Source organism: Aplysia californica, unplaced genomic scaffold (assembly GCF_000002075.1).
Source record: "Aplysia californica isolate F4 #8 unplaced genomic scaffold, AplCal3.0 scaffold00220, whole genome shotgun sequence".
NCBI lineage: Eukaryota > Metazoa > Mollusca > Gastropoda > Aplysiida > Aplysiidae > Aplysia > Aplysia californica.
The window spans coordinates 378,278-400,170 of record NW_004797490.1 but is presented as its reverse complement, the minus strand read 5'-3'; the positions used below and the strand labels follow the sequence as shown (position 1 = coordinate 400,170).

Genomic DNA, 21,893 nt, shown 5'->3' with positions numbered 1-21,893 from the left:
GAGAGAGAGAGAGATAGAGAGAGAGAGAGAGAGACTTCAACTTCAAGTACGAAAGGCGAAAAAAACAACCCACACCAAAATTTTAAAAAAACCCAACACACAAGCAAATCCTTCTGTGATCTCAATTTGTTATATTCCAAGTAGAGTGCTGAATAGGATGGAAATGCTTCAGGGGCTGGCGATATTGTCTGATTTTTGTTTGTTTTAGTAGAGGTTTTGCTGTGCTCGCAACTGCATAAAGTCAAATGAGCGCCAGAAGATTAGAGGTGTTAAAAGAGAGTAACAAACATAAAACAGGAGGAGGAGATATAAGGACAACAGATATTTAAATAGGAAAGAAGGAGTTTAGTTTTAGTAGAGGTTTTACGGCGCTCGCAACTGCATAAAGTCAAATGAGCGCCAGAAGATTAGAGGTATTACAAGAGAGTAACAAACATAAAATGAGGGGAGATAAGGACAACATATTAAATAGCAAAGAAGGAGCAAACAATTAACAAGACCACAGCACCCACCAACCATCCACTGATTTTTACATATGTGACACACACACAAAAACTGATATGTTTGACATAAAAAAAATCTATGTCAACAAGAGACAGAGTACATCTATACGTCTAATAAATTACGACAAGGAAAATCTTTGTGAGACATGCAGGGATTTATTCATGAATATTGAAGTCTTGAAATGCAACACAAACTTTTTACATAGACCCTCGCCGACCCACATCACTCTCAGTACATGACAAGAGTCTAGGGACAAGACATCTTGTCTTAGTAAGAGTTTTACGGCACTTTCAACATGACATAATAAGTTCAGATAAGTGCTGAAAATAAACTAGAAGTGTTACAAGAGGGTAACAAACACGGGGAAAAAAAAGGAGGAGAGATGAGCACGACGTTTTAGTTTTATTAAAAGTTTTACGGCTAGTGCAACACAATAAGGTCACATGTTGTTGTTGTTTTCAAATCCCTTTAACTGCGAGCATTTCGCTCTTGACAGCGCAATGCCTCCCTCAAGTAACCACATGTCCTTGTCATCTGGTCAACGCCAGAGTAGAGCAGGCTTTGTAAGTCTGTAGGTGTGTGTAGGAGCCTGCGTCGAAGAACTGCCAGGTTTGGACAGTGTAGGAGAAGACGTTCAACGGTCTCCTCGTGGTAGTCACACAATATGGTCACATAAGTGCCAGAGAACAGATGTGTTAGTGTAACAAAATGATAAAAAACACCACCGAAAAAATAAAATCATTAAAAAATAGGAGAGATAAGGATGAGAGATGTTTTATTTTTTTTAAATAACGGCACTAGCAACACAAATGGTCATTTAAGTGCCGAAGATTAAAAATCTTGCAAGAGAGTAACAAACACAAAATGAAGAAGAGATAAGGATGATAGATGTCTGATAGAAAAGAAGGAGCAAACCACACCAGCAGACAAATAGAACAACCAGACCACAGTTCACCCAGGACCAATCACCCAATGGAGCTGCTCACAGAAGAGCACCCACCAACCAAAAAACAGAAAACTGGTTAGAGATAAAAGGGAAGTAAAACCCAAACAAAATTTCAACAAAAAAAAAAATTAATTTTTACAAGAAACGAACATTGGTTGCCTAATACTTAGCACATACCCCCCCCCCCCCAAGAAAATATTAAGCACAAATACAAAGTACGAAATACAGAATGAATGATGATATTTCTTATCAACTTCTCTTTACCTCTCTAGCTCCTTGTATGTACATAATTATATAACAAGTTTCAGTATTTAGGTTCGATCAATTCTGACAAACGAAAAATGTATACACAACAATAATGCATAATATAGCATTTATACAGTGCAAGTTCCGGCTCAACAGTTCGCTCTGGGCGCTTTACTATTGCAAGAACTTGAAAACCTCAAGAGCAAACAAATAAGTAAGGATATCAACACTAACAGTACCGAAGGTTCATATAGTATATATAGTGAAAAACCCTCAAGTACCACACCAGCTTAGAATGCTGAAGCAATGCTAGAATTTTTTTAAAGAACCCCCCCCCCAAAAAAAAAACAAACAACAACCCATGGCAGCCCGAGAAATACGCTTTAAAAATTCATAGAAGTTCATCAACCATTCAACTATCATATAGTGTGACTTCCTTTGGTATTTACTTCAGTGCAGTGCGTCCATTCATAATAATAAATAATAAATAGCATTTGTATAGCGCATATCCCCGCTCAACAGCAGGCTCTATGCGCTTTACACTATATTAATGCGTCCATTCATTATTTAATTATGGTTAGTGTGCCTGGATGCATCAGCAACTAAAGTCGCCAGCGGTAGTGAGTGCATATAATGGCCTAGCGACTAAAGTGGCCGACGGAACAGTAAGTGTTAAGTACAATAGGTCGCTTTTCAGGACAAGCGGGCCAACCCAGATTTCGGGGGTTTCCAGAAATCTTGACCTATACCAAAAGAGAGTATTGCCCTACCTATAGGAGAAGTTTGGTTTCATTGGTGTGTACATTTGTTTGATTATATTTAAAAAACTCCCCTTATCTTTTAAAGAAACTGAACAAGGGGCAAAAACTTTGTCTTCGATTTTCTCAAAACAGCATTTTTTGCGATAGCAGCCTTGTGCTTAAAAGCATCAATTGTCAACAATGGTCAGTGAGGCCAGTCATCCCTCAAACATCATCATTGTCGTCGTCATCCTCATCATCGATGACCATGGGTTTTTTCTTCTTGCTCATCACCGCCCGAAGGGGAATGTGGTCGTTATCTTCGTCGTCAGAGTCGAGTCCTTGGGTGAACAGGGTGGCCGGGAATGATTCTGGAAGAGGAATCAGAGAAAAGTTCAGTTTAGTTTTAGTAAGAGTTTTACAGCACTTACATAGGTCATATGTGAGACAGCGTGGTGAAATCAGGCGCTCGTCAAAATTACGAAATCGAAGAAACAGGTGTTTTTTGGCCAGTTTGGAATTTTTGATTGAATTATTTTTTGGGGCTGACCTCTTTTACAGCCATATAAAAACACAATTTCATGTGAATTGTACTGAAAAACATTGTTTCGAGCCTCAACCTTTCAAAACAAACAAGTTTTATTTTAAAGGTCACAGGTCGATTTAGTCGAATTCAGCCGTACTGTGCCAAAATGGTAGCTTAACTTTTGCCCCATCCATGGTGGAAAATCTGGCTCAATCTAACAAATCTGATAAGCAGCGTGCTCTGGAAATAAAGGACAACCATTTATCATAATAATAATAGACAGTATTTGTATAACACAAATCCCCTCTCAACAGCAAGATCTATGCGCTTCACAATCTATACTATTACCCCAGCAGACCTGAGAGCATTCTGAAACAACCTCAACTTCGTGTGAAGCATAGAGTGCAAGCGGCCATTTATAGGCACTTATAACTTATACAGAAAAGAAGCATTAGAGAATATTGTAACAACAGGCAGGTCTGATGGAAAGAGAGGCAGAGGAAGACCGAGGGAAAAGATACTGGACAAGTTGACTGTTGCACTGGGGTTGTTTGCCATTATCATTATTGTATTTAATAAGACAAAAGTAAAAACTCCGTTTCTAGATGAAAAAGGTTGATTTAATAAGAAAATGATATGAGGTCTGCCCTCTCTGGCTTCACTGACAAGACTAAATCATAATGAGCACGAGCACATGTGATTAAAACAGGAAGGAGGAGTAAGTAAAGATCACTAAGATCAGACAATCTTTGTTGTGAGGGTAGATAAAATAAAAGTACAATTACAGGGACATAATCCAACTTAATCATGTTGATATAGGGACCAACAATCCAGAATTTATTGTTTCCCTTCTATATATTGATAAAAGCAATCTAATAGTCTAACATTGACAACATTGCTGGGAACAGTAAGAATGACATTGCTGCAACGCAAGACAGAGTGAAGTGGAGGTCCATGATCGCCCACGCCAGTCGGCAAGGCACCGGATGATGATGATGATGACACATACCTCCAGCTTGTTTTGCCGGTGTGGATTCATCGTCGACTGGCTCTGGTTCCTCTTCCTGGTCGGCACCAGCATTCTCTCCCTTGCTGGCGTCAGCGTCCTCTTTCTTCTCTTCCTTGTCCTCTCCGTCCTTGTCCTCCCCCTCCTCATCACTGCTAGTGTCAAAGTGTAGCCTCAGGCTGTCGTCCTGTTGGCTCTGTGACTGACTTGCTGTTTTGTTAAAAAGAGAATTTGTTTGATCGTATGAAAAGACAGACAAAACAAAGGCGGGGTTTGTGCGTGTGTGTTCAGTTTTTGTTTTAGTAGAGGTTTTACGGCACTCGCAACTGCATAAGGTCACATGAGCGCCAGAAGATTAGAGGTGTTAAAAGAGGGTAACAAACATAAAAAAGAAGAAGGGGGAGATAACGACGATAGATGTTTGATAGGAAAGAAGAAGCAAGCCACACCAGAGCACCCGCCAACCACCCATGCGTGTGTGTTTGTGGTGTGTGCGTGCATGTGTGTGTGTTTGTCGTGTGTGCGTGCATGTGTGTGTGTGTGTGTTGAGCTTTAAAAAGTTTTAGTAAAAGTTTTAACGACACTTGCAACACAATAAGGTTATATAAGTGCCGAATATTATAAGCGTTACAAAAGAGTAAGAAATACAAAAAAAGGGAGGGGGGATAAAGACGATAGATGTTTGATAGGAAAGAAAAAGCGCCTGCCAACTATGCACTGGGTGGAGTTTGTGTGTGTGAGTGTGTGTGTGTTCATATGTGATTCTGTGTGTGTGTGTTTGTGTGTGTGTGTGTGTGCATGCGTGTGTGTGTGTGTTCATATGTGATTCTTTGTGTGTGTGTGTGTGTGTGTGTGTTTGTGCACGTATGTGTGTGTGTGTGTATGTGCACGCATGTGTGTGTGTTTGTGCACGCATGTGTGTGTGTGTGTGTGTGTGTGTGTGTGTGTGTGTGTGTGTGTGTGTGTGTGTGCACGCATGTGTGTGTGTGTGTGTTCGTGTGTGTGTGCACGCATGTGTGTGTGTGTGTCTGTGTTGAGTTTGAGGAAAGAGAAGCACATCGACACAACAACCATTATATAGTATAGATCAGAGAAGAAGCAAGACAGATAGACAGAAACAACAGAGGGAAAATAAAGAAACAAGACAGATAGACAGAAACAACAGAGGAAAAATAAAGAAGCAAGACAGATAGACAGAAACAACAGAGGGAAAAAAGAAGCAGGATCTAACAACAAAATACAAAGCAGAAAAAAAAAGAGAAAGATAAAAGGAAAGGGGAGAAATTTAAAAAGAAGAGAGACAGAAGGAGGTGAAGGGAGCGAGACAGGAAGCTCCCCTCCCCCCCCAACAAAATAAAAAAAAAACACAAAAAAAAACAAACCAACCTCCACTTTGATCCAGGATAGACTCGTTGTTATTCTCCTTGTCACTGTTCTCATCACTGGGGACGACGCTGCTGATGTCCATCTCAGTCCTAGACACATTTCCTCTCTCTTCATCATCACCATTATCATTCCCACCATCATCACCATTATCATCATCATCGGACTGCATGACTCGGACTCTCTTAGGAGTCTCCGTCCCTCGCTTCCCCTCAGTGGTGCTGTTGGTGGTTCCTCCTATGTCATCACTGTATACGGAAAATGTAAAATGTATGAGTATGACGTAATCCAAAACATTTAACTGAGCAAAGTGCATCGCATAAAAGGAAAACATTTAACTGAGCAAAGCGCATCGCATAAATGGAAAACATTTAACTGAGCAAAGCGCATCGCATAAATGGAAAACGTTTAACTGAGCAAAGCGCATCGCATAAATGGAAAACGTTTAACTGAGCAAAGCGCATCGCATAAATGGAAAACGTTTAACTGAGCAAAGCGCATCGCATAAATGGAAAACGTTTAACTGAGCAAAGCGCATCGCATAAATGGAAAACGTTTAACTGAGCAAAGCGCATCGCATAAATGGAAAACGTTTAACTGAGCAAAGCGCATCGCATAAATGGAAAACGTTTAACTGAGCAAAGCGCATCGCATAAATGGAAAACGTTTAACTGAGCAAAGCGCATCGCATAAATGGAAAACATTTAACTGAGCAAAGCGCATCGCATAAATGGAAAACATTTAACTGAGCAAAGCGCATCGCATAAATGGAAAACATTTAACTGAGCAAAGCGCATCGCATAAATGGAAAACATTTAACTGAGCAAAGCGCATCGCATAAATGGAAAACATTTAACTGAGCAAAGCGCATCGCATAAATGGAAAACATTTAACTGAGCAAAGCGCATCGCATAAATGGAAAACATTTAACTGAGCAAAGCGCATCGCATAAATGGAAAACATTTAACTGAGCAAAGCGCATCGCATAAATGGAAAACATTTAACTGAGCAAACTGTATCACGCATACCGAAACATTTTACTTAGAAAATAGTACAACATAAACCGGAACATTTTACTTAGAAAATAGTACAACATAAACCGGAACATTTTACTTAGAAAATAGTACAACATAAACCGAAACATTTTACTTAGAAAATAGTACAACATAAACCGAAACATTTTACTTAGAAAATAGTACAACATAAACCGAAACATTTTACTTAGAAAATTGTCTAACATAAACCGAAACATTTCACTAAACAAATTGTCTAACATAAACCGAAACATTTCACTAAACAAATTGTCTAACATAAACCGAAACATTTCACTAAACAAATTGTCTAACATAAACCGAAACATTTCACTAAACAAACTGTCTAACATAAACCGAAACATTTCACTAAACAAATTGTCTAACATAAACCGAAACATTTCACTAAACAAATTGTCTAACATAAACCGAAACATTTCACTAAACAAACTGTCTAACATAAACCGAAACATTTCACTAAACAAATTGTCTAACATAAACCGAAACATTTCACTAAACAAATTGTCTAACATAAACCGAAACATTTCACTAAACAAATTGTCTAACATAAACCGAAACATTTCACTAAACAAATTGTCTAACATAAACCGAAACATTTCACTAAACAAATTGTCTAACATAAACCGAAACATTTCACTAAACAAATTGTCTAACATAAACCGAAACATTTCACTAAACAAACTGTCTAACATAAACCGAAACATTTCACTAAACAAATTGTCTAACATAAACCGAAACATTTCACTAAACAAATTGTCTAACATAAACCGAAACATTTCACTAAACAAACTGTTTAACATAAACCAAAAACAGGAAATAAACCAACCTGTCACTGTCCGACTCCAAAGCCCTCTTCTTGTTAACCTTGCCAGCCGTGCCGCCGTTGGCTGGTGGTGACACACTCCGGGAGCTGACCTTGACCTCTGCCCCCTCCTCCTCTTCCTCCTGGACACCCAGAGCTGCTGACCCAGTTCTGGACTTGGTTTCCACGTCACTGGGGGATAAAGCAAACAGTTGATACTTTTAGTTTGAGTAAGGGTTTTACAGAACCTGCAACACAATTGTGACATACAAGTGCCGAAGATTCGAGGTGTAGTTACTTGTGATAGACAAAGACTTTCTTTCACGCCACTGAGTGAGTGAGAGAGGCAAATGTAAGAAAAGAGTAAGAGAAGGGGGGGTCAAAAAGTCCCCAAAAAGGTGTAAGACTATATTTGAACAGCCTGTAATGATAGTTGTAAAGTTAATAATTGTAATTAATATAGATTGTAAAGCGCACAGAGTTTGCTGTTGATCAAGAATTTCCGCTATACAAATACCATCTATTAGTATTATTATTAAGCACATAGAGCACGTTGTGGAGCTTGGGTCTGAGCTATAAAACTGCAGTTATTATTATTATTATCATCATCATTATTATTATTATCATTATAATTATTACCATTACTATCATCACCATAATTATTATTATCAGCATTATCATTATAATTACTATTATCATTATCACATACCTGTCTGAATCCGAGCCCAGCATAGCAATCCTCCTGCCCCGTTTCCTCTTGTTCGACTTGTCATTTCCCGGAGACTTTGAGGAGGTTTCACGCTCTTCCTGTCCCGAACGTGCGACTGACGAGTCGTCGTCTCTGTCACCTGTCAGACGTGCCACTGACGCGACATCTCCGTCAGCTACCCCGGCACCCTGACCATCCTCTGCCGACACTTCGGTTGTGCCAGAATTAGGCAATGTTTCTTTGGATGCTCTGTAGAAAAGATTGCTTCAGCTTAGAATGTACATCATGAAACACACACGCATAGCAAACAGATTTTAAGCCCCAAATTTTTTTCTTATAATATATTATATGTGAGGCAGCGTGGTGGAATCAGGCTCTCGTCAATTTTTGGGCATATTGAGTTATTGGTATCATCTTAAAGCTTGTTCATTTGTCTTGTTTTCAATTTTTTAAAAATCAATCCATCTTCAATAGAAGTGGAGATATTTTGGATTGAAGGAGGTGGGGGTCACCTGGTTTAAGAGGTAAAATTAGCGAGAAAATGGCCGCCAAAGCTTGGTAAATTCCAAAGCTGGAGAGTCCATGGAAACTGTAAATTTATATTTTTGTACCTTTAATCAAGTTTTTCGGTGAAATTGTAAATGGACATAAAAGATGTTGAGCCAAAAAAAACAAAAATTTGACAAAAAATTGGAAAGCAGGGAGAAAACTGCTGTTTTCTTCGATTTCATTATTTTGACGAGAGCCTGATTCCACCACCCTGCCTCACATATTTATATATTCCTTGTTTTCAAAACATACACAGCGAAATTAGCACATAATGAAAAGATTTCCACTTTGCATCGATTTCGCTTTGTGCATGCTACCACCCTGCATAAGTATAAATAAAATTGATATGTGCGCGCATTTGTTTGTATAGACTTAAATACATGTCCATATGTTTTTTGTTTTTTTTAAATAGTAGAGCGTTTTACGGCGCTCGCAACTGCATAAGGTCATATGAGCACCAAGGGGTGGGTGTCAACAGAGAAGTCTCTACAGGGATCAGACTTACTCTGCTCACCTCCCTAGCTTCAACAGCACAAGGTCTGCTTCGACTATCAAGGCACCCCGGAAATAGCAGGTCACAAGAGAGTGACAGACATACAAAAGAAGTAGAGGAAACATGACAATAGTAAGGATTAGGAAAGAAAAAGCAGCAGTTCCCTGTTGTAGATCAGGCACAGTTATGAGCGTGACATGAATCAGCCCATTTACAATTCTACTGAGCTTGAATGAGAAATGTTCCCCTTTGGGAATAGCCTAAAGACACTACAGTCAGAGGCACTGCCCCGCGGGGTATGTTTTAAAAAAGAATGTGCATAATATGTGTAATTGAGACAGCCTAGAAATAATTTGCATAAGCTGTGTATCACCTGTATGTATCAAAAAAGAAAGTTCACATTTGTAATATACAGACACAGTCTACACACCTTTAACATTTAGACAAATTACATACTTTTAACACAAACAAAATCAACATACCTTTACCACAAAGACAGTGTGTACACCTGTAACACACAGACAAAGACACATTCTACCTACCTGTAACACACAGACAAAAACACATTCTACACACCTGTAACACAGACAAAGACACATTCTACTCACCTGTAACACACACACAAAGACACAACCTGTAACACACACAAAGACACATTCCACACACCTGTAACACACACACAAAGACACCGCGTACACACCTGTTCTTCCCCCTGTCTGATCTCTCCCTTTTCTTGTTCTTTTTCTCTATCATTTTCTGCAGCGCCGCTCGTCTGGATTCTCCACTCTTCTTCCTTCCTTCACTGTTTTCACCACTCTTCTTCTTTTCCCCACCCTTCTTCGCATTCTTCCTTTCCTGCCAAAGTCTCTCCTGTTCTCTCGCCTCTAAATCCAGGTCCAAACCAGAGTCGCTCGTATCGCTGTCTTTCGACGCTGTCGGTAATTTCGGACGGAACTTTTCTTTCTTCACCGGAGTGTTATCGTCGTTGTCGGAGCTGCTAGAGTTGTCGTCTGAGCTGCCGTCACTGCCACTAGCAGACGGACAGGAAGCTCTGTCGTCGTTTCCAACATCGGCATTCTCATCAGACACGTGCCCATCACTTTCGTCTGTTTCGTCATTCTGCTTTTTCTGCCTCTTTTTATCGACATTCGTTTTCTTCTTTTCTTTTTTCGACTTTTCTCGACCATCTTTGGCCCTTTTGCTTTTCTTCGATGTTTTCTTCCTTTCAGACTTTGAGGAAGAGGATGTAGACGGTCGGCTGGGAGCGGCAAACAAATCTGGGAACACGCGGGACACGACACTCTGAACCCCGTCCGCATCAGTTGCTTCCCCTGACTCACCGACCGTCAAACCGTCCGCAATGCTGAGCAGGTCAGCTGCAGAAAGCGCAGCTGAGATTCGCCAAAACTTTTCCTAAGGAAAAAAAAAGAAAGAAAGACATTAAGACATATAGATTGACTTTACATTCCCAACCCACAAGTAATTTACAGAATTAAGTTTTAGTGCAAGTTTTACAATACTTATAACATAAATATGTCATATAAGGGCGTCGGTGGCCTAGTGGTTAGGCTCTCGGACTCGCAACCGTTAGGTCGTGGGTTCGAATCCCGTCAAGGGCCCGACGTTGTGTCCTTGGGAAAGGCACTTTACACAAATTTTCCTCACTTCACCCAGGTGGGAATGGGTACCCAGCTATAGACAGCGAAAGATCTTGTCAGTTTGTTAGTGTTCGAGCGCTTAATCAGCTGCTTGCACTATATGCTTCCCGGGAAGCTGAGAATGTTTCGGAGTGTTCTATGGTCTGCTGGGGTAATAATATAGTGTAAAGCGCATAGAGCCTGCTGTTGAGCGGGGATATGCGCTATACAAATGCTATCTATTATATCTATTTGGGCTGAAGATGAGAGGTGTCACTTGAGAGTAACATACAAAGAAAAAGAGGAGGAGAGAGAATGATGACAGATGTTGAATAGAAAAGAAGGAACGAATCACACCGGAGCACCCACCAACCACCCTCAAGGAGGAGAGATAAGGAAAATTGAGGTTTGACAGGAAAGAAGGAGCAAACCACATGAGAGCACCCACCAACCACCTGTTAATTACATGACATAGGTGTGTATTGCTATGTAGAAAATCATTCTGTCACCACGACTCACTGATGTATTTAGGCAGACAAGTTGTGTTATAGTAGAGGGTTTTACGGCGCTCGCAACTGCATAAGGTCATATGAGCGCCAAGGGGTGGGTGTCAACAGAGAAGTCTTTACAGGGAATCAGACTTACTCTGCTCACCTCTCTAGCTTCAACAACACAAGGTCTACTTCAACTATCAAGGCACCCCAGAAATAGCAGTTTACAAGAGTGTGACAAACATACAAAAGAAGTAGAGGAAAATGACAATAGTAAGGATTAGAAAAGAAAAAGCAGTTCCCTGCTGTAGATCAGGCACAGTTATGAGCGTGACATGGATGAATCAGCCCATTTACAATTCTACTGTGCTTGAACGAGAAATGTCCCCCCTTTGGGAATGGCCTAAAGACACTAGTCAGTGGCACTACCCCGTGGGGTAGTGTATCGCTATGTAGAAAATCATTCTGTCAGCACGACTCACTGATGTATTTAGGCCGACAATTGTACCATTTATTTAGAAAGGAGAGAGGTGCTGCTTTGGCCGGTTGTCATGTTGTTTGTGATCATCACAAGTTACTTGCTATTATTTCCTTTACTTTCCTCTCTTTACCACGCTAGCTATCTGCGATACCTGCAGTCACTAGGGAGGTTTACAACTTCTCTACCCCCCAGGGCAGTGCTACTAACTGTAAGTGGTCTTTTGGCAGACCTGCCACTCTATGAAATCTAAAAATCAGGATTTCAGAGTTAAAAAATCAGGATCTGGTGAAAAAAATCGGGATCAATGGCAAATCAGTCATAAAGGGCACTGGGGAAGGCGGTGTGTGTCCTGGTTCCCTTTTAATAGGCAAGTATGCAAGGCAAAACTTTGACAGCATATGCAGGGCTACTCGAGTCGATGTTGGATAGACTGGGGGAGCGAAGGTCGCAGTGATGCTGAAACACTCGTAGTCTTGAAAATAGCTGACACGTAACTCTAATCATCCACGCAAAACGCCCACGAAAAATCAGGATACTGTCGATCGAAATCGGGAAAATCGGGATGCTTGAGAATTGGGGCAAAAAAATCGGGATATCCCGATTAAATCGGGATGAGTGGCAGGTCTGCTTTAGGCCATTCCCAAAGGGGGGGATATTAACATGTTCTTATGCACAGTGCAATTGTAAATGGGCTTATGCATCAATGTCATGCTCATACTGTGCCGGAACAACAAAAGGGGGAGCTGCTGCTTTTTCTTTCCTCTTTCTTGCTATCGTTATTTTTCCTCTACTTCTTTTGGATGTTTGTCACTCTCTTGTGAACTGCTTTTTCCGGGGTGCCTTGATAGTCGAAGCAGACTCTGTGTTGTTGAGGCTAGAGAAGTGAGCAGAGCAAGCCTGATTCACCGTTTGTACTCCTCATTTGACATTCATCCCTTGGCGCTCATATGACATTATGCAAAGGCGAGCGCCGTAAAACCTTACTAAAACTAAAACTAGATACTCCTCATTAATTTATGCTGGCCGAACTATCACAAGGACATTACCTGCTCATTAGCCGGAGGTGTCACCCCGATTGACCTTAAGAAGATCAAAAAGAGCTCATCTTCCATGGCCGTTTCATTCTCCTCTGTGAGAGGAACGATTGGGGTGGGCACACAAACTGTGGATAGAAGCAAAGGGTTGATTAGATACAAAAAGCAAATTGATACAAAATGTTGATTAGCCAAATACTAAAAAGAAATCCCTCAAAAACAAACTTTGGTCACTGATGTGTTCGACAAGATCTAAGTGGGAAGTGGGTCACAATAATCAAGTAGTTTAAAAAAAAGAAAGAAAGAAGAAGAAGAAGAAGGAGGAGGAGGAGGAGGAGGAGGAGGAGGAGGAGGAGGAGGAGGAGGAGGAGGAGGAGAAGAAGAAGAAGTAGAAAAATAAGAAGAAGAAGAGGAAGAAGAAGAAGAAGAAGAAGAAGTAGAAGTAGAAGAAGAAGAAGAAGAAAAAGAAGAAGGTGGGTGACTATCTTCTTAGACAATTTCTGTTGTGACCGGAAGTCGTATTATTACTGAGTTACTCACCCCCTTCTTCCCGATCCTCTGCCGTGTTTCTCAGACCTCTCTGTATCCAGGCAATCTGATCCTTGTATCCTGCACAAAAAACAAACATCACATGTGTGCCAGGCCGACGGATGAACTGAGCAGGACGGCTCAATTTATGACAGACACCAGATTTCAAGTGTGATGCGATCGAGGAGAAGAAGAGATGTGTGGGACAAGAAATGACGAGTCCACTGAAGTAAAGTGCCTTCAAATTTTAATGGGGCTTCCCAAAAATGTTGTTGTAGGAGTGTACCAAGTTTGGCATGGCTTGAATACTCTCAGTTTTAGGATTATTTATTTGTTATTATAGTAGAGGGTTTTATGGCGCTCGCAACTGCATAAGGTCATATGAGCGCCAAGGGGTGGATGTTGTCAACAGAGAAGTCCTTACAGAGAATCAGACTTACTCTGCTCACCTCTCTAGCTTCAACAGCACAAGGTCTGCTTCAACTATCAAGGCACCCTGGAAATAGCAGGTCACAAGAGAGTGACAAACATACAAAAGAAGTAGAGGAAAATGACAATAGTAAGGATTAGAAAAGAAAAAGCAACAGTTTCCTGTTGTAGATCAGGCACAGTTATGAGCGTGAAATGAATCAGCCCATTTTCTACTGCACTTGAACGAGAAATGTCCCGTCTTTGGGAATGGCCTAAAGACACTACAGTCAGTGGCACTGCCCCGGGGGGTTCAGTTTTATGAGACAGGGAAACTTCTTTACGAAATGGACCTAGTTTATCAGATTTTCAAATTTCTCGATCTTTCTGCTGGAAGGTTGCATTTATCCCTCTCAGCTCATATGAATATCAATTTGAAACCCAAAGGGTGTACATTTTTTTCTTCTTTTCAAATATAGATTCTATCTTGATCTCAATAACGGAATAACAGATCAGGTTCAGGATCAAAATACTGGAAATACCGAAAAAAAAGCGGAAAAGTGGCATCCCTGCTCACCGTTCTCCACAAGCCTCTTAACGTAGTCGCCGACAGTCGACGCCGCCTGCCTCACAAGTAACTGCACATCTTCATCGTCATCATCATCTTCTTCGTCAGTGGAGCCATTATCACTACCCCAGCTCCTTCTTCGGCCTGTGAAGAGAAAAAAAATAATGGATTGGAAACGTTTTACATCGCCTGTAAATTCTTTGCCATATCGACAGACCGAAGGGCTAGAACCCAAATGGCCGCTGGATCGGTAAAGTAAAGTAAAAGTACATCGTCACAACAAAGATTTTTAGTTTAGTTTTAGTAAGAGTTTTACGGCACTTGCAACCCAATAAGGTCATATAAGTGCCGAAGATTAGAGGTGTTACAAGAGAGTAACAAACAAAGAAAGGAGGAGAGATCAGGACGATAGATGTTTGATAGGAGACAAGGAACAAACCACACCAGAGGACCCGCCAACCACCCACACAATTAAGATTTGTCTAGGACATGTTCTAAGAACGCAAAAGGCAAGATTAAGATTGCCTTGCCAGACATGGTATCGGAAACCAACAGAAAAAAGAAAACGAGGAAGACCAACTGGAAGCTATGGAGGCACAATAAGGGATGAGGCAATCACCCAGGGCCTGTGTGTGTGTGTGTGAGTGTGTGTGAACCCAATGCTTTGGCACAATATAACAGTTGGGGATTCAAATTACATATATATGTGTGTGTGTGTGTGTGTGTGTGTGTGTGTGTGTGTTAGTGAGAGTGAACCCAATCCTTTGGCACAATATAACAGTTGGGGATTCAAATTACATATGTGTGTGTGTGTGTGTGTGAGTGTGTGTGTGTTAGTGAGTGTGAACACAAAGCTTTGGCCCAATATAACAGAAGGGGATTCAAATATGGTCCAAACTATGTGTGTGTGTGTGTGTGAGTGTGCGTGTGTGTGTGTCAATACAAAACTTTGGCACAAAAAACAGTTGGGGATTCAAATTACATGTGAGCGTGTGTGTGTGTGTGTGTGTGTGTGTGTGTGTGTGAGTGTGTGTGTGTGTGAGTGTGTGTGAACCCAAAGCTTTGGCACAATATAACAGTTGGGGACTCAAATAGGGTCCAAACTCTGTGTGTGTGTGAGTGTGTGCCAATACAAAACTTTGGCACAAAAAACAGTTGGGGATTCAAATTACATGTGAGCGTGTGTGTGTGTGTGAGTGTGTGTGTGTGTGTGTGTGTGTGTGTGTGTGAGAGAGAGAGAGAGAGAGAGTGGCGCACGCAAGCGCACACGTTTGTGTCATTTCTTCGCTCATATGAACAAATATTTTCATTTTATTTTTACAGCTATTGTTCTGTACATGGATTTAAGTAAAGCAATAAAGAAATCTGGACATATTATCATTATCATTAAAAACTTCTCGAAAAACCACAAAGATCTCATCCATACTTCTCTTCTTCCTCTCCGGGAAGAGTCGCTCCCCCTCGTCACTCTCACTGCCGCTCCGCCCGCCATCCTCGCTCTCGCTCCTCCTGCCCCCTCGTCCACTTCCTCTTCCTTTCTTCTTCTTCCGCAGCTCCTGCCGATCAGCGACCAGACCAAGTTCCAGAATTTTCCTGGTGACCGCTTGCTTGGATTTGCCCAGAGCCTCTACACTGGACATGATGCCTGCCATAGGATCTGGATAAAAAAAACAAAAAACAAAACAAAACAAAAAACGTGTTATCTTTTGAGTAATACAATGGACTTTGGAAAAAAAACCAATATGTTCCGCCTTTTAAAGTTTAACCCTATCTGTATGCCCCGAAGTTATTTTGTACCCCCTGGGTTGTATTCTTCACATTTTAGAATACTTCTAGATCTAGATCTAGTACGAAGATCTCTTTGACTGACAGACTGCTATGCAAAGCGTATGGATCGGATTAACGAGTAAATTTCCTCTTTGGAAAATGGTGGCACAGAGTTCCCCACGTCGTATGGATACGATAGTAAAACACGACGTACGGATAGAGTTAAGTGGTGGCACAGAGTTCCCCACGTCGTATGGATACGATGGTAAAACACGATGTACGGATAGGGCTAAAGTGAATAGGAAAATTTAAACTGGGAAACAAAAAGGTTCCTGCCGTTAAGTTGAAATAGAATGGGAAAACAAGCAAAATCGGAAAACAAATAATAGGATCTATCTTTTAAGTTTACGTTTAAAAAAGACAGGGAAAACAAACAACATCAAAAATTGTTCTATCTTTTGAGAAATAGAATGGGTTTAGGGGAACTATGTTCTACCTTTTTTAAGTATAAATAGAATAGAAAAACAAAACAAAACAGGAAAACAAATAAAATGTTCGATTTAAATAAATAAAATGGGAAATCAAACAAAATAGAGATTTATCTTTGGGGAAAAAAAAAGTTTCTACCTTTTAAAGTTTAAAAGTGATGGAAAAACAAAACAAAATTAGAAAGCAACAAAAAGTTCAACCCTCACAAGTTTAAACAGAATAGGAAACAAACAAAATGTTCCATGTTTTAAGTCACAGAATGGGTTTATAAAAACAAATTAAATATTTTGTTTTTAAAGTAATAGACTGGGCTTTGGGAAACAAAAATACGTGGTGGTGGTGGTGGGTGTGTGATGTGTGTGTGTGTGTGTGTGTGTGTGTGTGTGGTTGTCTTAAAGAAGTAACAGGATGGATTTTGGAAAAGACACAAAATTTTTTATTTTTTTATTTTTTTAACAGGTAACAGGACGATCTTTGGATGGAAAAAACCCCCAAAAATATTTCCTGAAAAGAAAATTGGATGGGGTTTGAAAAACAAATAAATATTTCATTTTTAAAAAAAAAAGATAACTTGATAGGTTTTGGAAAACAACAAAATGTTTCATTATTTAAATAAAAAAATAAAAAAATGAGTGGCCGCCAACATTTGGCGACTTCCAAAGCTTGAGAGTCGTGGGATACTGTAAATTATACGGGGGTCTTTTTTTGTGTCTTTGATCAACGTTTTTCAGTAAAATCCCCACAGAAATGTGTTTTTAAATGGATATAAAAAGGTAGTGAGAATTTAAAAAAAAAAAGAAAAGAAAATTAAAATAAGAAATTGGCAACAGTCCGAAAAATGTCTATTTTTCCAATTTCACTATTTTGGCAAGCGCCCGACTTCACCACAATGCCTCACAATTTTCCTTTATTCTCCGTCACTTCCTACACAAGATACAAACAATTTTCCCTTATTCTCAGTCACTTCCTACACAAGATACAAACAATTTTCCCTTATTCTCCGTCACTTCCTACACAAGATACAAACAATTTTCCCTTATTCTCCGTCACTTCCTACACAAGACACAAACAATTTTCCCTTATTCTCTGACACTTCCTACACAAGATACAAACAATTTTCCCTTATTCTCTGCCACTTCCTACACAAGATACAAACAATTTTCCCTTATTCTCCGTCACTTCCTACACAAGACACAAACAATTTTCCCTTATTCTCCGTCACTTCCTACACAAGACACAAACAATTTTCCCTTATTCTCTGACACTTCCTACACAAGATACAAACAATTTTCCCTTATTCTCTGCCACTTCCTACACAAGATACAAACAATTTTCCCTTATTCTCCGTCACTTCCTACACAAGACACAAACAATTTTCCCTTATTCTCAGTCACTTCCTACACAAAATACACATAATTTTCCCTTACTCTGAGTCACTTCCAACACAAGATACACATAATTTTCCCTTATTCTCAGTCACTTCCTACACAAGATACACATAATTTTCCCTTATTCTCAGTCACTTCCTACACAAGATTACACATAATTTTCCTTACGGTCCGCCTCTCGGTGCAGATTGACAGCATCGGTCAGTTGCTGAACTTCCTCATCTGTCCACTTTTTGCTGGCGCTGGAAAGTAAAAGAAGAGAAAAATACCAGTTTAGTTTACCCTCTCTGGTAAATCTGGCTCATCAGCAGTCGTTATACAAAGCACGATACTTCACACATTGCATGTGATTATTAGACTCTCGGACTCGCAACCATAAGGTCATGGGTTCGAATCCCGTCCGGGGCACGACATTGTGCCCTTGGGAAAGGCACTTTACACGAATTTTCCTCATTTCACCCAGGTGGGAATAGGTACCCATCTAGAGACAGCGAAAGATCTTGTCAGTTTGTTAGTATTTGAGCACCTAACAGCTGCTTGCACTGTATGCTTCCTAGGAAGCTGAGAATTTTTTCAGAGTTCTATGGTTTGCTGGGCTAATAATATAGTGTAAAGGGCATAGAGCTTACTGTTGAGCGGGGATATGCGCTATACAAATGTTATTTATTTATTTATTATTATTATATTACGATACGTAATTTCACAAAATGATCCATATGTGACACAAATTTTATTTTGTTTGATTTTTGTTTGAGTAAAGTTTTACGGCGCTCGCAACTGCATAAGGTCATATGAGCGCCAAGGGTGGATGTCAACAGAGAAGTCCAAAACTGGGAATCAGGCTTACTCTGCTCACCTCTCTAGTCTGAACAGCAAAAAGTCTGCTTCGACTATCAACGCACCCAGGAAATAGCAGTTCACAAGAGTGCGACCAACATAATATATAAAAGAAGTAGAGGAAAATGATGATACTAAGGATGAGTAAAGAAAAAGCAGCAGTTTCCCCTTTATTGTTCAGGCACAATATGAGCATGACATTGAAAAATCAGCAAATTTACAATTCTATTGTGCATAAGAACATGTTCATATCTCCCCTTTTGGAGTGGCCTAAACAAAGTAAGACAAATGCTTGCACAAAGTACCCATGAACAAAGTAAAGTAAGACGTACGCTTGCACAAAGTAAAGTCAGGTACGTACGACGTACCCATAAACAGCGTAAAGTAAAACGTACCCTTGAACAAAGTAAAGTAAGATGTACCCATGAACAAAGTAAAGTAAGATGTACCCATCAACAAAGTAAAGTAAAACATACCCATGAACAAAGTAAAGTAAGACATACCCATCAAAAAAGTAAAGTAAAACATACCCATGAACAAAGTAAAGTAAGACGTACCCATGAACAAAGTAAAGTAAGATGTACCCATGAACAAAGTAAGGTAAGACAAATGCTTCGACAAAGTACCCATGAACAAAGTAAAGTAAAATGTACCCATGAACAAAGTAAAGTAAGATGTACCCATGAACAAAGTAAAGTAAGACATACCCATGAACAAAGTAAAGTAAAACATACCCATGAACAAAGTACAGTAAGACGTACCCATGAACAAAGTAAAGTAAGACATACCCACGAACAAAGTAAAGTAAAACATACCCATGAACAAAGTATAGTAAGACGTACCCATGAACAAAGTAAAGTAAGATGTACCCATGAACAAAGTAAAGTAAAACATACCCATGAACAAAGTAAAGTAAGAAGTAGGCTACCCTAGAACAAAACAAAGTAAGACAAACGCTTCGACAAAGTACCCATGAACAAAGTAAAGTAAGACGTAGGCTACCCTGGAACAAAACAAAGTAAGACAAATAAATGCTGGTACAAAGTAATGTAAGACGTACCCAGATTTTTTCTTCCTGATGTCCTTGGCGCTGGCGATGAGCCCTTGCTTCTTGAGCTCCCGTAGGACCTGCATGCGCGTGTGAGTCGAGGTCAGCTCCGACAGAATCAGCTCCACAGTGTCCAGCTCTGGATGAACAGACGGTTGGTACATTTGTCAGCAGCTTGTTTGTTTGTGTGTTTGTTTGTTACATTAGTTAGCAGCTTGTTTGTTTGTGTGTTTGTTTGTTACATTTGTCAGCAGCTTGTTTGTTTGTGTGTTTGTTTGTTACATTTGTTAGCAGCTTGTTTGTTTGTGTGTTTGTGTCTTTTTAGTTTAGATTAGAGGTGTAAGAGAGTAACAAACACAGAAAAACCCCAGGAGAGATAAGGACGATAGGTGTTTTGTTTTAGTTTTAGTAGAGGTTTTACGGCGCTCGCAACTGCATAAGGTCATATGAGCGCCAGAAGATTAGGGGTGCTACAAGAGAGTCACAAACACAAAAAAAGAAGGAAGGGAGATAAGGACGATAGACGTTTGATACGAAAGAAGGAGCAAGCCACACAAGAGCACCCGCCAACCATCGACTTTGTGTTGGAGTTCAGCCTTCTACTAAACACAAATATGCTTAATTGTGTGAGTTTGTTTGCTTGTGTGAAGAGAAGAACATTAAACAGTGAATGTCAACAGAAAAGACAGATTACAGGAACGGAACAGACACGAGTTCGGTGAAAACAAACAGCACAACAAATGCAGGCTTGTCAGCTTTTCCAAACCCCGATCAGGGGCACGCAACGTTATAACATCAGATTATGCAACAACTGTAAAATTACATAGGTGAAATTGGTTTTCATGTTGTGTGGTGCGGTGCGATGTGATGTGATGTGGTGTGGTGTGGAGAGGTGTGATGTGATGTGGAGAGTTGTGATGTGATGTGGTGTGGTGCGGTGTGGTGTGGTGTGGTGAGGTGTGATGTGATGTGGTGTGGTGTGATGTGGTGAGGTGTGATGTGGTGAGGTGAGGTGAGGTGTGATGTGGTGTGGAGAGGTGTGATGTGATGTGGAGAGGTGTGATGTGATGTGGTGCGGTGTGTTGTGATGTGGTGTGGTGAGGTGTGATGTGGGTGTGGTGAGGGGTGGTGTGGTGTGGTGTGGTGTGGTGTGGTGTGATGTGGTGTGGTGTGATGTGGTGAGGTGAGGTGAGGTGTGATGTGGTGTGGTGAGGAGTGATGTGGTGTAGTGAGGTGTGATGAGGTGTGGTGTGGTGTGGTGAGGTGTGATGTGGTGAGGTGAGGTGAGGTGAGGTGAGGTGTTGTGTGGTGCGGTGTGGTGTGGTGCAGTGCAGTCAGGGATGCCACTCAACTTTTTAAAAAAATAGCTGAAAATCCACGCGCCGCGGTCTTGCTAACATATGAATATCAATTTGAAACCCAAAGGGTGTACATAGAGAGAAATGACAAACAAACATAAGCACTCCCCATTATTTGAACTAATGGCGAAGTCTTCGTTTTTCCGTTATTTGAACATTTGGTGCAAGTTGTTGTGTGTGTGTGTGTTTTTTTTTTTTAAACTATAAATTCAATCTCGATCTCAATACCGGAATAGCGGATCAGGATCAAAATACAGGAAAAAAGCGAAAAAGTGGCATCCCTGTGCAGTGTATGTGATAAGGCTATAAAATTTTGAACTGCCAAATCCGAGACAGTCCTTGGAAATTATACAGTTAGCAAGCCTGTGAATATCTACCTCAAATAATGTTTTAATATAAATTAAAAGAAAAAGAAAGAAAAAAAGAAAGAAAGAAAGAAAAAAGAAAAAGAAAGAAAGAAAAAGAAGAAAAAGAAAGAAAGAAAGAAAAAAGAAAAAGAAAGAAAAAAGAAAGAAAGAAAGAAAAAAGAAAAAGAAAGAAAAGAGAGAAAGAAAGAAGAAAAAGAAAGAAAAAAAGAAAGAAAGGGAAAAAGAATGAAAACGCCACCAACGTACCGGGGTCTTCGGCATCTTTGTACTTCTCAAACAACGCCTGCAGTTCCTGCTCCTCATGTTCCTTCCACAGGATCTTGCCTTTGCTGGAAACAAAAACAAAACAGTTTTCAACATTTCCTCAATCCTGATATCTGTGTGGACAGTTGAGCTGAGAAAAGAGCAAACATTGAGGGAGTAAGAGACAAACCAGCCAACCTACGTTAAATTTTTCGGGTGAAACGAGAGAGGGGGGTGAGAGGGAGAGTGGGAGCGGGATAGAGAGAGAGAGAGAGAGAGAGAGAGAGAGAGA

At 40.3% G+C, this 21,893-nt stretch overlaps 1 protein-coding gene across 1 annotated transcript in view; it reads right to left on the bottom strand.

The window, feature by feature from the left end:
• Positions 1–2,559: 2,559 nt before the first annotated feature.
• LOC101860103 (protein timeless homolog) overlaps positions 2,560–21,893 on the bottom strand; it is a gene marked incomplete in the record, with an annotated part of 107,984 nt that continues 88,650 nt past the window's right edge. The window contains 13 exon segments of the mRNA XM_013083236.2: positions 2,560–2,807; positions 3,972–4,178; positions 5,355–5,599; positions 7,230–7,397; positions 7,915–8,163; positions 9,657–10,369; positions 12,612–12,727; positions 13,140–13,208; positions 14,113–14,247; positions 15,530–15,760; positions 17,916–17,989; positions 19,645–19,771; positions 21,605–21,687. Of these exon segments, the coding sequence (XP_012938690.1) occupies positions 2,662–2,807; positions 3,972–4,178; positions 5,355–5,599; positions 7,230–7,397; positions 7,915–8,163; positions 9,657–10,369; positions 12,612–12,727; positions 13,140–13,208; positions 14,113–14,247; positions 15,530–15,760; positions 17,916–17,989; positions 19,645–19,771; positions 21,605–21,687 (2,563 nt within the window).